The 16,132-nt window shown below is 45.1% G+C and overlaps 1 protein-coding gene across 1 annotated transcript in view; it reads right to left on the minus strand.

Moving 5' to 3' along the window:
• NOS1 (nitric oxide synthase 1) overlaps nt 1–16,132 on the minus strand; it is a 145,799-nt gene that overhangs the window by 56,133 nt on the left and 73,534 nt on the right. Inside the window, exons 6-10 of the mRNA XM_025402120.1 lie at nt 15,015–15,177; nt 14,145–14,236; nt 9,681–9,822; nt 6,610–6,749; nt 124–298 (exon numbers count right to left, since the gene is read on the minus strand). Coding sequence (XP_025257905.1) covers nt 124–298; nt 6,610–6,749; nt 9,681–9,822; nt 14,145–14,236; nt 15,015–15,177 — 712 coding nt within the window. The remainder of the gene's footprint in view (nt 1–123; nt 299–6,609; nt 6,750–9,680; nt 9,823–14,144; nt 14,237–15,014; nt 15,178–16,132) is intronic.

Raw genomic sequence — 16,132 nt, forward strand, 5'->3', positions numbered from 1 at the left:
TTGTAGTTCTATTCTAACCCCTTCAAGTTTCCAAGCAACCAAGCTCATCGTGGAGAAAGGGACTGCTGAGCTGGTACCCTCTCCTATGTGCTTTTCCGTGTGGTGACCAGAGAGGGTCCTTACCTCCAGGATATTGTAGCGGGAGTTGTCACAGTAGTCGCGGACACCAATCTCTGTGCCCATGTACCAGCCACTGAAGGGACAGGCGCTGAACTCCAGGCCGCCAATCTCCAGGAGCATGTTGGACACGGCAGGGAGGCCGTACCACTTCAGCCCCAGGTCCTTGAACCACTCAAACCTGCAGGGAGTAACAGGGCCCAGCTCACCTGGAGCAGCTGTCTCATGGGCGGGACAGCTTGAATCTAGAGATGCTAAAATGCTAAGGATTGAGTGGGACTGACAAGGTCAGAATACAGTTCCTGGGCCCTGCTTCAGATCTGTGCAATCACAGGTTCTGCAGCTGGGGCCTGAGAATGTACATTGTTAACATATTTCTCAGGTGTTTCGGATGGATATCCAGGCCTGGAAACTACTGCCTTAGGCTGCCGTTTCTCTCCCAAACCCACCCTAAAAGTGAGTCCAGGAGAAAGTGTGCGGACCTCTCTCCTGCTTCCCTGACTGAGCACCCTCCTACCCTCAGGGCCTTTGCACAGGCAGCCCCTTCCTCCTGGGATCTTCTCCCTTCCTTCTGTGCTTTCAGTTCTCACTCATACTTTAATTTTCAGCTAAAATCATGCTTATTCTGGAAAGCCTTCCCTGAGGCCCAGCTGGTCAGGGGATTTCATCCTAGGTACCATACATTTCCTTTGCAGCACTTTATTAAAATTAAGTGGTTATTTGAGTAATTATGTGTATAAGCACTTCTTGTCATTGAGATCATAAGCACCATGGGGCAGGGATTGAGTCAGCCCCCGAAGCTAGCACAATGCCTGGCCTGCATGGGGAACAATGAACTGTGTTGGATGAGCCAATAAGTGAATGAATAAACGTAGAGGCTACATTTCATCAAGGAACTGGGTGAGTTCCCAGATATCAGGCAGTGTCAGGAGCCTCAGCACACCTGCTCCCTCTCCAAGGCTGGGGCTAGGGTGAGGCAGGTGTGGCACTATCCTTGGGTGTAAAATTTAAGTAGGGGGAGCTATTAGGTTGGTGCAAAAGTTGTTGTGGTTTTGCAATTACTTATGAACCAATCTAATAGTTTCTCCCTCTTAAGTTTACTTTTGCCATTCAAAGTAATGGCAAAAACCACAATTACTTTTGCATCAACCTAATAAAAACTCAATAATATCAGTGCTATTATTTATCTATACAACATTTTAAATTAATGCAACATTTAAAAAATCAAAATGTATGTATATATATGATGAACAATAATGTAGGATTCCACCCTACACTTGTATGATACCTCATTCATCTCACCCTAATCTCAATCCTAAGATGGATCCTATCTTTATTGAAAATGTTGATATATTGTTCATCATGTGCTTTTTTTTTTTAAAAAAAAATTAACTTTGAGACCAGAAACTATAAAACTACTAGAAGAAAACCTTCTAGTTTTTTACAGGGAAATCCTTCAGGATATTGGTCTGGGAAAGGATTTTATGAATAGGACCTCAAAAGCACAGGCAAAAAAGCAAAAATAAACACACAGGATTATATTAAACTAAAAAAACGTCTGCAGAGCAAAGAAACAAGCAACAGAGTGAAAAGACAACCTAAAGAATGGGAGAACATATTTGAAAACTATTCATCCACCAAGGGATTAATATCCAGAATATACAAGGAACTCAAACATTTCAAAAGCAAAACCCCCAAACAATTGGATTAAAAAATGGGCACTTGCTCTGAACAGACATTTCTCCAAAGAAGACAGATAACCAGCAAATACAGGAAAAAATGCTCAACATCATTCATCATCAGGGACATGCAAATGAAACCCACAATGAGATAATATCTTATCGCAGTTAGGACGGCAATTACAAAAAGACAAAAAATAACAAATGCTGGTGAGGTTGCAGAGAAAAGGGAACTCTTAAACACAAGGGAACTCTTAAACACTGTTGGTGGGAATATAGGAGTATGCAGAACTGTACGGCAGATCCTCAAAAAACTGCAAATAGAACTACCACAAGATCCAGCAATCCCATCAGTGGGCACTTACCCAAAGGAAAGGAAATCAGGTTGGGCACAGTGGCTCACGCCTGTAATCCCAGCACTTTGGGAGGCTGAGGCAGGCGGATCATTTGAGGTCAGGGGTTCGAGACCAGCCTGACCAACATGGTGAAACCCTGTCTCTACTAAAAATACAAAAATTAGCTGGGTGTGGTTGTGTGCGCCTGTAGTCCCAGCTACTTGGGAAGCTGAGGCAGGAGAATGGCTTGAACCTAGGAGGTGGAGGTTGCAGTGAGCCAAGATCGCACCACTGCCTGGGCTGGAGTGAGACTCTGTCTCAAAAAAAAAAAAAAAAAAAGGGAAAGAGCATCAATATGTCAAAGTGATATCTACATCTCCATGTTTATTGCAGCACTATTCACAGTAGCCAAGATATGGAATCAACCTACATGTCTGACAACGGATGAATGGATAAAGAAAATGTGTGAGGTAAAGAAAATGCGTGAGATATACATATATATCTATATAAAATATATACTGACTATAGTCAATAATAACATAATTGTATGTTTCAAAATAACTTAAAGAGTATAATTCGATTGTTTGTAACCCAAAGGATAAATGTTTGAGGGGATAAATACCCCATTCTCCATGATGTGCTTATTTCACATTGCATGCCCATATCGAAACGTCTTATGTACCACATAAATATATAGATAAATACATATATAAAAATATATACACCTACTATCTACCCACAAAAATTAAAAGTAATAATTAAAAAAAACCAAACTCTACCAGGTCTGGTATGGATCAAGTTCAAAAGAAATTTGGAGTCATGAACTCCAAATTAATTATCTCTCTCTCTCTCTCTCTCTCTCTCTCCCCCCACACTGGAATACCATTCAGCCATAAAAAAGAATGAAACCATGTCACTCACAGCAACATGGATAGAACTGGAAGACATTATGTTAAGTGAAATGAACCAGGAACCAACAGTTAAACACTGAATATTCTCACTCATAGGTAGAAGCTAAAAAAAAAAATTGATCTCATAGAAGTAAAAAGTAGAACAGAGGATGCTGGAGGCTGGGAGGTGGAGGGAGAAGAGGGAATGGGGAGTGATTTGCTAAAGGATACAAAATTACAGCTAGAAATGAATAAGTTCTACTGTTCTATACCACTGTAGGATGACTATAGTTAACATTAACATACATTTTCAAATAGCTAGAAGAAAGGATATTGAATGTTTCCAATACAAAGGATAAGTGTTTGAGACAATGGGTGTGTTAATTACCCTGATCTGATCACTACACATTATATATATTAAAACATCATTATATATCTCATGAATATATGCAATTATACATCAATTAGAAAAATAAAATGAAACATTAATTTTGATTTAAAAATATTGCATTCTTGGCCGGGCGTGGTGGCTCAAGCCTGTAATCCCAGCACTTTGGGAGGCCGAGGCGGGTGGATCATGAGGTCAGGAAATCAAGACTATCCTGGCTAACATGGTGAAACCCCGTCTCTACTAAAAATACAAAAAACTAGCTGGGCGTGGTGGCGGGCGCCTGTAGTCCCAGCTACTTGGGAGGCTGAGGCGGGAGAATGGCGTGGACCCGGGAGGCGGAGCTTGCAGTGAGCCGAGATCGCGCCACTGCACTCCAGCCTCGGAGACACAGCGAGACTCCGTCTCAAAAAAAAAAAAAAAAAAAAAAAAATTGCATTCTTATATTTATTTTGATTATTATTGAGTGTGTTAGCAACCCCCTTGATTTTATTCAATCCCAGGTTTGAGTCTAGTGCCTCACAGCCAGTGTCTTTCATTCTCAAAGGACAAATGCTATTTGTGTTGCTGGCCTGAGACCGTGAAGCAACTTTATGACTCCAAATTCCTTTTGAACTTGATCCACACCAAGTTCTGTAGAGTTTTTTTTTTATCATTGTTTTTCATTTTTGTGGGTACATAGCAGGTGCATGTATTTATGGGGTACATGAGATGTTTTGACGCAGGCCTACAATGTGAAATAAGCACATCATGGAGAATGGGGTATCCATCCCCTCAAGCAGTTATCTTTTGAGTTACAAATAATCCAATTACACTCTTTATTTTATTTTATTTTATTTTATTTTATTTTATTTTTTTTTTGAGACGGAGTCTCGAGCTGTCACCCAGGCTGGAGTGCAGTGGCGCGATCTCGGCTCACTGCAAGCTCCGCCTCCCGGGTTCACGCCATTCTCCTGCCTCAGCCTCCTGAGTAGCTGGGACTACAGGCGCCCACCACCGCGCCCGGCTAATTTTTTTTTTTTGTATTTTTAGTAGAGACGGGGTTTCACTGTGGTCTCGATCTCCTGACCTTGTGATCCGCCCACCTCGGCCTCCCAAAGTGCTGGGATTACAGGCGTGAGCCACCGCGCCCGGCCCACTCTTTATTTTAAAATGTACAATTATGTTATTATTGACTAGAGTCACCCTGTTGTGCTATCAAATAATAGGTTGTATTCATTCTTTCTATTTTATTTTTTTTGAGATGGGGTCTTGCTCTGTTGCCCAGGCTGGAGTGCAGTGGCATGATCTGGGCTCAACTGCAACCTCTGCTTCCCAGGTTCAAGCAATTCTCCTGCCTCAGCATCCCAAGTAGCTGGGATTATAGGCACGTGCCACCATGCCCAGGGAATTTTTGTATTTTTAGTAGAGAGTTTTGCCATATTGGCCAGGCTGGCCTCGAACTCTTGACCTCAGGTGATTCTCCTGCTTTGGTCTCCCAAAGTGCTGGAATTACAGGCATGAGCCACTGTGCCAGGCCTCTATTTTTTTTTATATACCTCTTTTTTTTTTTTTTTGAGACGGAGTCTTGCTCTGTTGCCCAGGCTGGGGTGCAGTGGCCGGATCTCAGCTCACTGCAAGCTCTGCCTCCCAGGTTTACGCCATTCTCCTACCTCAGCCTCCTGAGTAGCTGGGACTACAGGCGCCCGCCAACCCGCCCGGCTAGTTTTTTTGCATTTTTTAGTAGAGACGGGGTTTCACTGTGTTAGCCAGGATGGTCTCGATCTCCTGACCTTGTGATCCACCCGTCTTGGCCTCCCAAAGTGCTGGGATTACAGGCTTGAGCCACCGCGCCCGGCCTTTATATACCTCTTAACTGTCCCAATCTTCCCCTCACCCCCTTCCCAGCCTCTGGTAACCATCCTTCTACTCTTTATATCCACGAGTTCCATTGTTTTGATTTTTAAATCTTATAAATAAGTAAGAACATGTGATGTTTGCCTTTCTCTGCCTGCTTTATTTCACTTAACGTAATGATCTCCAGTTCCATCCATGTCATTGCAAATGACTGGATCTCATTCTTTTTTACGGCTGAATAGTACTTCATTGTGTATCTGTGCCACATTTTCTTTATCTATTCACCTGTTAATGGACACTTAAGTTGCTTCCTTAGTGTTGCAGCTATCGTAAACAGTGCTGCAAGAAACACAGGTGTGCAGATATCTCTTCGATATACTGATTTCCTTTCTTTTGGGTATATACCCAGCAGTGGGATTGCCGGATCATATGGTAGCTCAATTTTTAGTTTTGTGAGGAACTCCAAAGTGTTCTCCATAGTAGTTGTACTAATTTACATTGCCACCAACAGTGTACAGGGGTTCCCTTTTCTCCACATCTTTGCCAGCATTTGTTATTGCCTGTCTTTTGGATAAGCCATTGTAACTGAGGTGAGATGCTATCTCATTGTCGTTTTGATTTGCATTTCAATTGAGAGAACTGTTTAAAACTCTACAGGACTGGATCATCAGATCCTATAGAGTTTTAAACAGTTCTCTCAATTGAAAATGTGGGTCAGGTACAGTGGCTCATGCCTGTAATGCCAGCACTTTGGGAGGCTGAGGCGGGAGGATCACTTGAACCCAGGAGTCCAAGACCGGCCTGGACAACATGGCAAAACCCTGTCTCTACAAAAAATACAAAAATTAGCCAAGCATGGCGGTGTGTGGCTGTAATTCTAGCTACTTGCAGGGGCTGAGGCGGGTGGATCACTTGAGCCCAGCAGGTTGAGGCTGCAATGAGTCACGTTGGTGCCACTGCACTCCAGCCAGGGCAACAGCGGCAGACCCTGTCTCAAAAAAAAAAAAAAAAAAAAAAAGAAAAGAAAAAGGAACAGGAAAAGAAAAAGCATGCTCACAACAAGACAGTATGGTGCTTCTGCTCTTTCAATGCTTAGGGCTGGAAGAAGGGCAGGTCCTTGTTAATGGCTTAGGAGTGAGATGGTTCAGAAAAGGTGGTGGTCTCCAGGCTGGTCAAAGAGGTCTTTTTGCTCCTTGAGGGAACTCACTCTGCCCAAGCCCGCAGTGAGGACAGGAACCAAGCCCTCCTTTCCCCTTTCAGCTTCTGTCTGGACTAGAAAGAAAGCCAGGGGGGATGGGGCTGGGCAAAGAGGGGCACTGGGCAAACCCACTCACCCTCTCCCACCCCTTGCCGGTCCCTCTTACTTGGGGTGCCTGATGGGAACTTCCAACACCAGCTCTGGAGGAATCTGGAAGAGCTCAGGGTCATTGCCGTTGGCCTGAAGCAGGAGCGGCAGGACATCAAAGCGGCCTCTCGGGGGTTTCCAGCCCTGCTGTATGCAAATCTGCAAGCAGACCCGGCCAGGTAACGCCACTGTACCCCACACCCTACAAACATGAGCCTTATGTGGGAAGCGGGGGTGGGGTGGATAGAGATCCAAATGCAAGCCCCCAGGAGACATTTCCTCTGGAGGCTCTTGGATCACGTCACCTGCTTTATAAAGTTCTCCCTGACATCATCATGTATTAGGTTGGTGCAAAAGTAATTGTGGGTTTTGCCATTACTTTCAATAGCAAAAACCACAATTACTTTTGCACTAACCTAGTAACTAGCATGATTTCTCATGGGCCCACAGGACAGAGGGCAAACCCTTCCTCTGGCACTGAGCATTGTTTTCCGGGTCTTCCCTGCCCACTGGAATTCCTAGAGGGCAAGGGCTGAATCTGACTAACAAGTGCATCTGCAGGTTGCCAGCTCTGTGTTTGTATTAGGTGTTGTAAGATACAAAGAAAATCTGCTGAATTTGATGAAGGCAGATGTATTAGAATTACAGTATAAAATGCACATATTACAGCAGCTGTCCAATAAAAATATAATGCAAGCCACGTAAGTAATGAAAACTTTCTAGTAGCCACATTAGAAAAAAAAAAAACCGGTGAAAATAATTTTGATTTTATCTTTTTTTGCTAGGCTTCTTCAAATCATGGGAGAAAATAATTTTAATAATATACTCATCTTAAAGTTCAATAATGTCCTTGATATTAATATTAATTTATTAATAGTATATTAAAATATTACTATCACATATTCTAATTATATATTTGACATTAAAATTAAATATGTAACACACTTATTCATCCAATAAATATATCAAATAATACATTAAATATCAACATTAATTTATTAATAATAAACTATTGAGTGTATTTAAATATATTTAACATTAAAATTAAAAATATACTTATTAATCCAGTGAATCTATTAATTTGTTAATAAATATATTACCCTAATGTATCCATATTATTACTATTTCAACATAAAAAATGATCAATGGGCCGAGCGTGGTGGCTCATGCCTGTAATCCCAGCACTTTGGGAGGCTGAGGTGGGCAGATCATGAGGTCAGGAGATTGAGACCATCCTGGCCAACATGGTGAAACCCTGTCTCTACTAAAATACAAAAAATTAGTTGGGCATGGTGGTGCACATCTGTACTCCCAGCTACTCAGGAGGTGGAGGCAGGAGAATTGCTTGAACCCAGAGTTGCAGTGAGCTGAGATTGCACCACTGCACTCCAGCCTGGTAACAGGGCGAGACTCCGTCTCAAAAAAAAAAAAAAGAAAAAAAAAGATCAATGAGTTATTTCCCTCTCTTTTTTGGACCCAGACTTTGAGATCCAGTGTATATTTTCTCTTATGACACATCTCAACTGGGACTGGCCACATTTCAAGTGACCAACAGCCACAGGTGTCCCTATTAGGGCAGGGTTAGAGGGTTTCAAAATGTAAAATTGCATGGTTAGGTTTGGAATGATTCTTTGTGCTTAGTAAAAAGAGGAAGCACCAAATCATGGTACAGGAGAACACATCCTGCTCAGCAAGGTTTCCAGAGATGGAGCAAGAGGAAGAGTTTGGGGCGTTTATGTTCTGGTGACCACGAAGACAAGGTCAGCCAAGTACACAGTTAGTGCTCAGCCAAGTGGAGCAGGGAGTCTGAGCCTGGCTGCCTCTAAAATGGCACAGGTGCAGCTCCTGGTTGCCCTGGTTACAGTCCCCTCCTCATGAGAATAACATTTTCATAAGAAAAGCCACAGGCAAACAAAGTTGGCAGCCAGGAAGGAGTGGAGCAGCCCTTAGCTTTGCCAGCTACATTTTCAAGGAGATACCACCGGGGAGGGGCTTGAGCAAAGGACAACAGTGAAACTCAGCAGGGTATGAGTTGGGTAATAAAGGAAAGGTGTAGCAGGCCTGTGTGCCTGAGATCATTCTAGACCCGGGATGTGATTGTGCTGTCGTGTGGGCATGGTCCGTATAAGCTACCATGTCTTACTTGTGCTACCTGCCCACACTACCACCTAGAAGGAACCCTGGGCAGGGAGATGGTGGTAGTCACTTTCCTGGTGGCTTTTATGAATTGACTTGGGCTACCAGTAACTGTAGTGACACTGGTGACAGGCAAAGTCAAGCCTACTCAAAGGCTCGGGTGGCTCAAACTGTCGTATCAACAAATGAATGAATGAATAATATGAAACTGACATATCTCATAACTCAGAAAAGGTGGATGCCAGATATGGCTTCCATTTCTCGGCTCTTCCTTTCCTGGTGAGAGGCAGGAGGTTTGGACTGTAGTTCTAGCTTTTCTTCTCTACTCATTTAGCAGTCTTTTTTTTTTTTTTTTTTTTTTTTTTGAGATGGTGTCTCACTCTGTTGCCCAGGTTGGAGTGCAATGGCACGATCTCTGCTCACCGCAACCTCTGCCTCCCAGGTTCAAGCGATTCTCCTGTCTCAGCTTCCCGAGTAGCTGGGATTACAGAGGCATGTGCCACCACGCCCAGCTAATTTTTGTATTTTAGTAGAGACGGGGTTTCACCATGCTGGCCAAGCTGGTCTCGAACTTCCGACCTCAGGCGATCCGCCCGCCTCAGCCTCCCAAAGTGCTGGGATTACAGGCGTGAGCCACCGCGCCCGGCCCATTTAGCAGTCTTGAATAACTCACTTGGCCTTAGTGAGACTTGGTCTACCCATCTGTGAAATGGGAGAACAGTTCCCATCAGGAGGGCTGAGTGAGGTAATGGCATGAAAGTGACCAAATGTCCAGCTGTAAAATAATTAGAATGGGGAACAGCCTGATGGAGAAGTAGGTTTGGAGAAGAGTAAACGACCCCATCGGTGGCTGTCCTTGTGATGACAGTATTAAGCCCGAAAAAGTCTGTGGATAAAAGTCTGGGGACGTAAGAGCCCATGTTGGGGCAGGGTAGGGGGCGCAAACGCTCGCACCTCTGTGAACTGCACGTTGGCCGGGTCCCCCAGGGTGGAGCCGTCGGGCTGCTTGTAGCCAGCGTAGCGGATGAGCTGGGAGTTCCAGACTCGGAAGTCGTGCTTGCCGTCTGTCCTCTGGGGGAATATGGTGATGGCAGACCTGTGGTGGAGAGACGGGAACACCCGGCATCAGGGCGGGACTTGCGCTGTGAGAATATACTAAACATGGTGCCACCCAGGGCCACAGCCGCTTGACGCTCGGGGTGGATTACCTCCGTGCCAAGGTCCTCAGCGCCAAAGGAGCGGCGGTCGGAAGGGAGGGGCCATGGTGTGAGGAAAACGGTGGGAGGGGGTGGGAGGCCCCATGCCACCATGCTGAAGGAACGAATCTCTTTCTAGCTGGAGACTTTTAAATAATATTAACTTGAGCCAGTCTTCCAAAGAGTTATTTTGCAGCCAGTTATTTCCATGGCAACATCAGACCTTGTTTCCCCTTAAGAATGCACTATGTGCCGGGGGCAGTGGCTCACCCCTATAATCCCAACACTTGGGGAGGCCGACGCGGGTGGATCATGAGGTCAGGTGTTCGAGACTAGCCTGGCCAACATAGTGAAACCCTGTCTCTACTAAAAATACAAAAAATTAGCTGGGTGTGTTGGTGCATGCCTGTAATCCTAGCTACTTGGAAGGCTGAGGTAGGAGAATCGCTTGAACATTGGAGGCAGAGGTTTCAGTAAGCTGAAATCACACCACTGCACTCCAGCCTGGGCGACAGAGTGAGACTCCATCTCAAAAAATAAAAATAAAATAAAAATAAGAAAAGAATGCACTACAGGCCAGGCATGGTGGCTCATGACTATAATCCCAGCACTTTGGGAGGCCAAGGCAGGCGGATCACGAGGACAAGAGATGGAGACCACCTTGGCATACATCGTGAAACTCTGTCTCTACTAAAAATACAAAAATTAGCTGGGCGTGGTGGTGCATGTCTGTAGTCCCAGCTACTCGGGAGGCTGAGGCAGGAGAATCGCTTGAACCCGGAAGGTGGAGGTTGCAATGAACCGGGATCGCACCACTGCACTCCAGCCTGGCAACAGAGCAAGACTCCATCTCAAAAAAAAAAAAAAAAAGAAAAAAAAAATAATAGTAATGCGCTGCAGAATCCGGATTCCAGTCTTCTCCCAGTCATCATTAATTCTCATCTACTTTGCCCACCCCCCTTACCAAACCAAAGTTTATAGACTTCTGATTAAAAAGCAATCAGCTTGCATTTGCATTCACATTTATTTATTTAAAAGAAAACTGCAGGTCACCAGCCATTGGCTTCGCCTGCCTAAACAGGCAACAGTGAAGGCTGTATTCTTTTATTAATTGTGGAAAGCTGTTGTCTGCTGAAGGTCCTATCTGGTGCCCTGGTCTCTCTGTTAAAAGGGAGATCAACAAGTATTAGGTGTTAACAATATCTTAGCACCAAACTGAGCCTTTCTCCTCGACATCATCATCAGGATTGGAAAAAAAAAAAGAAAAAAAAAAAGGAAAATAACTTTCTCACAATGTAGTTCAATGTCATATTACGGCAGGAGCTCTTGCCAGCTGGACTCATTGGTCCCCCATCCCAGGCTATGGAAACACGGTCCTGGCTTCTTGTGTCAACATAAAGATGGCATCTCGGGTCTAACTCGTTGCTTCTAGATCTTCTCACATAAACATTTCTGTCCAGAACTGTGTCCCTGCTGATCCCCTTGGCTGGAACCCCCCTCTTCCATTTTACGTCCAAGTTCAAGACCTGATTCAAATCCGCTTCCTCCATACAGCAACCCCTGTCTCATCTAGCTTCACAGGGCCTTCTTTCTGAGCATGGTTTTTAGGTCTTACTCTCTACACAAGACAATGTAGCATGTAATTCTGCAGGGGTGATGCATCACAGCTGAAGGTGAGTCTAGAATCCAGGCTGAAGGCCAAAATCACATGGAGTCAAAGATGCTCTTAAAGATCTCTTAACAGAGGCGCCATCTTGGAGATGAACACAGAGTGAGTCAAACAGTTTTCCCTCCAGCACTAAAACACATTGCTGTTTCTCTGGTTGAACAGCCGATAAAGGGTGTTTGTGTAATGCGGATATTTTTAAAGTGTGTTTAGAAACACCAGAATCACACACAGTGAGTGGGGTGTGATGCCTACTCTATGTGCAGAAACTGAGACCAACGGAGGAACCAGAACACATATCTATGCCTCTACTCTCTACATCCCTGAGCACAGTGTAAACCTGCATCTCTCCCTCTCTTCTCTCTGCTATCCTTCCCCTCTTATGCATCGATTATTCCTATAACATGATATACATTTTTTTTTTTTGAGACAGTCTCACTCTGTCACCCAGGCTGGAGTGCAGCCTCCACCTCTGCTCACTGCAACCTCCACCTCCTGGGTTCAAGCAATCCTCCCACCTCAGTCTCACAAGTAGCTGAGACTACAGGCACACTCCAGCACGTCCTGCTAATTTTTTGCATTTTCTGTAGAGATGGGGTTTTACCACATTGCCCAGGCTGGTCTCGAACTCGAGCTCAAGTGATCCATTCACCTTGGCCTCCCATCTTGCTGAGATTTCAGGCGTGAGCCACAGCACCCGGCTGCATGGTATACATTCTTACATAGTTCTCATCGTTTTCAGACATAAGGGTTAAAAATTATAAAAAGAAAAAGAATCTGCTGAATGTTTTCTTTAATAGATCTCACAAAGACCCCCTAATACAGCAGTGAAAAAAGTGGAGGTGCACTGCTGGGCTTGGGGTGACGATGCTCAGAGCCTGCTCACAGCCCCATGTGAAAACTACCAGAAGAGACTAGGCGTGGTGGCTCACATCTGTGATCCCAGCTCTTTGGGAGGCCGAGGCAGGTAAATCAGCTGAGGTCAGGAGTTTGAAACCAGCCTGGCCAACGTGGTGAAACCCTGTCTCTACTAAAAATACAAAATTTAGCTGGGCATGGTGGTGCGTACCTGTAATCCCAGATACTCGGGAGGTTGAGGCAGGAAAATTGTTTGAACCTGGGAGGTAGAGGTTGCAGTGAGCCAAGATCGTGCCACTGTACTCCACCAACCTGGGTGACAGAGCAAGACTCTGTCTCAAAAAAAAAAAAAAAAGGAAATACACCAGAAAGCCCAAGAACCCATAAACTCCTTGAGGACCTGGCCTAACCGGGTCCAGAGACACGGGGGGGTTCTTTAATATTCTTTAAGGGGTGAGGTCTCCAGGAAAAGAGTTGTCTTGGGAAAGAGACCTAAATACCAATTCCTCATGTGGGTCCAGGCTTAGATTACAGGCCCTTTTCTTACTGGTGAACTCAGAAAATTGGCAAACCCCATTTCCTTCTTAAGGAAGAGAAGAGACACATCCAAGAAAACTCATGCTTCATGCAGAGAAGCCACTTTTGGATGAACTCATTGAAGCCCGGGGGCTTGTGGGAATATCCCTACAGTGATCCGGTGTGGCTCCAAGAGGGGACTGGTGCTCAGTGGCTGGGAACAGATGCTATGGCAGCAGTGAGCCAGCAGAGTCAACAAGTGTAGCCGGCTGTCTGTGGGGCCCCAGCTGTTCCCTTCCACCTGTCCCTCTCCCAGCTGAGACTTGCCAGCGTGGCCGCCACCAGCCACGTGGATGTCTGCCTGCCTCGGCCTGCTCCCTGTGGCTTTGTTCTTTGTATTGTTGAAGAGGAGTCCAAGGCGTGGCTTGGCTGGGTGGAACCTGAAGGGGCAGTTCCCATCACATTGGCAAGAGAAATTGCCTTTTAAACCAAGGAAGATTTGGTTTGGTTTGTCTCCAGGCGACAGAGCAAGACACAGTAAAAGCAGGTCACCACCAGCAATAGGATTTTCCGATTCCTGGGAATCTCAACTATTTGTTCCTGTCATCTCCACGAAGGATGCTGAACTGTGGGTTGAACATGATGTTTGCTGCTGTAGTTTTGCCAACCACACAGGAGTCCACTTGCCCCAGAAAAGAAAGAACATGGCATGGGGTATGGAATAAAGATGCTGGGGCCAGATGCAGTGGCTCATGCCTGTAATCCTGGCATTTTGGGAGGCCGAGGCGGGTGGATCACTTGAGGTCAGGAGTTTGAGACCAGCATGGTCAACATCATGAAAGCCTGTCTCTACTAAAAATAAAAAAAATTAGCCAGGTGTGGTGGTGGGTGCTTGTAGTCCCAGCTACGCAGTAGGCTGAGGCAGGAGAATCGCTTGAATCTGGGAGGCAGCGGTTGCAGTGACCTGAGATCACACCACTGTACTCCAGCCTGGGTGACAGAGCAAGACTGTCTCAAAAAAAAAAAAAAAAAAAAAAAGATGCCAGGACACCTCTCCCTGCTTGGCCTGTCTCCCTGAGATGACGAGTATTTCCCTGGCAGGTGAGCTGACTCCAGAGTCAAAGTACGATGCTGTGGGGACTTTTGACCCCCTGCTCCCCAATGCCCAGCTGGTCAGCTCACCTGAGGTTCCCTTTGTTGGTGGCATACTTGACGTGGTTGCAGATGTAGTTGAACATCCCATGGGCTGTGGTGCAGTCGCGAGCATCAAATACCTGGAAGAGGCGCAGGGTGGAACTGATTGCCTCTTCTTTCCCTCCCTAGTTCCCCAGCGTAATCTTCCCATTTTAGGAGAACCCAGATCCCACTCCAGCTACTGCTCCATTGGTGAAGTGGGCACCTCATTACTGAGTCCCAGGCTGCATTTTATATTTTCTCTTTTCTATCCTAATAACAAAGGCCAATTTGAGCAGGAAAAAAAAAAAAAAAATTCCCCTAAAAGTAGGCATGGCATGTAAGTGAACATGGGAAAGGAATAGTAAATGAAGGGGAGTTTAAATGTGTTGGTTACATTTTCTGTTAGGTTACTAGGGATTAGGGATTAAAAAAAAAAAAAAGAACAAAAATCAAACAAAATCCCCCTGATCTTGATAACAAATCTACTTCCAACTTTAAACTATTTCCTAAAATAAAATCATAACCAAGGGACACAGAAACGAATGCCTTCAGGGAGTAGGCAGATAAATAAGCTGAGTAGGTGCAAGACAAAAGGGAATGGTGAGGTCTGTGGTCAACTGAAAAGTATAAGCCCTCCCTTCCAAGAGATATGCAAGTTCATTTTTGCAAAAGCACTGCGTTGGCTAAATAAGACATGATTATCATTTAGAGCTGGCTGTGATCTTAGAATGTGGGACCCCATGACCACCATCTGATAGGTCACCATGGCTACCAGGTACACTTGATAGAACCTTATCCTTTTTAAAGCTCCATCCACTCCCATTCCCCTCTTCCTTCATTTATGGGCTCTTCAAGGTATCTGACTTCACCACCTACCTGCAGCTTGGACCACTGGATCCTGCCCACACAGCGCGAGGCATTCCGCCAGGCATGCTTGGCCCCGTAGATGAGCTCTGTATCCTTGAGCTGGTAGGTGCTAGTGGTTTCGATCTCTTTGTTCACCTCTTCCAGCCTTTCCATGTGGGCTTTGGAGCCAAATCTGAATGAAGAGGAAGGGACATGGGAACATCACCCCGTCTTCTGAATTAGAAGTTGGTGGAAGGGGAGAGCTATTCCAAGAGGCTGGAAGCTACAAAAAATTCCAAGTTGACTTCTGAATGCAACAGTTTGATTTCTGGATGCAAGATAAAGCAGACATTGCAAACTCAAATGCCCACAAAGGCTGAACATTGTACATACAACTCAACCAGCTGGGTGGGGACTGTGGCAAACAGGTGAGCCAGGCCTTTTCCAAAGCGGGCAGCCATGACTCCACTCCTGCCACTTGTCACCTGACAGGAGCGGGGGCCCATGACTGCCAAATCTTTCCAGAGAAACTGGAAATCTGACTTTTAAAGGGAACTCTTCTAATTTTTAAATATTGGCAGTGAATTCAATTTTAGAAAGTTAAAAAAAATTTCTACGAAAAATTTTTGGTTTACAGAAAGGTATATAGGATAATATAATAAACCCCCATGTCCCAAGCCTAAAAAATAATGTAATAGTTTCTTGGGGAAGGCTTCCCCAAGGTAGACAATTCTCTCCCCAGAAGTGACTGCTACGTTGAACCTGGCGTTTACCATTCTCACACACTTGTTTATATCTTTGCCACATGTGTATCTATCCTTCAACCATGTACAATGTCATTCTGCATGTTTAAAGCATTCATATAGGCTGGGTTTGGTGGCTTACATAATCCCAGCACTTTGGGAGGCCGAGGAGGGTGGATCACTTGAGGCTAGGAATTTGAGACCAGCCTGGCCAATGTGGCAAAACTCTGTCTCTACAAAAAATACAAAAATTAGCTGGGTGTGGGGGCGCATGCCTGTAATCCCAGCTACTCAGGATGCTGAGGCAGAGAATTGCTTGAGTCTAGGGGGCAGAGGTTGCAGTGAGCCAAGATCATGCCATTGCACTCCAGCCTGGGTGACAGAGCAAGACTCTGTCTCAAAAAA

The sequence above is a fragment of the Theropithecus gelada genome, chromosome 11, assembly GCF_003255815.1.
Source record: "Theropithecus gelada isolate Dixy chromosome 11, Tgel_1.0, whole genome shotgun sequence".
NCBI lineage: Eukaryota > Metazoa > Chordata > Mammalia > Primates > Cercopithecidae > Theropithecus > Theropithecus gelada.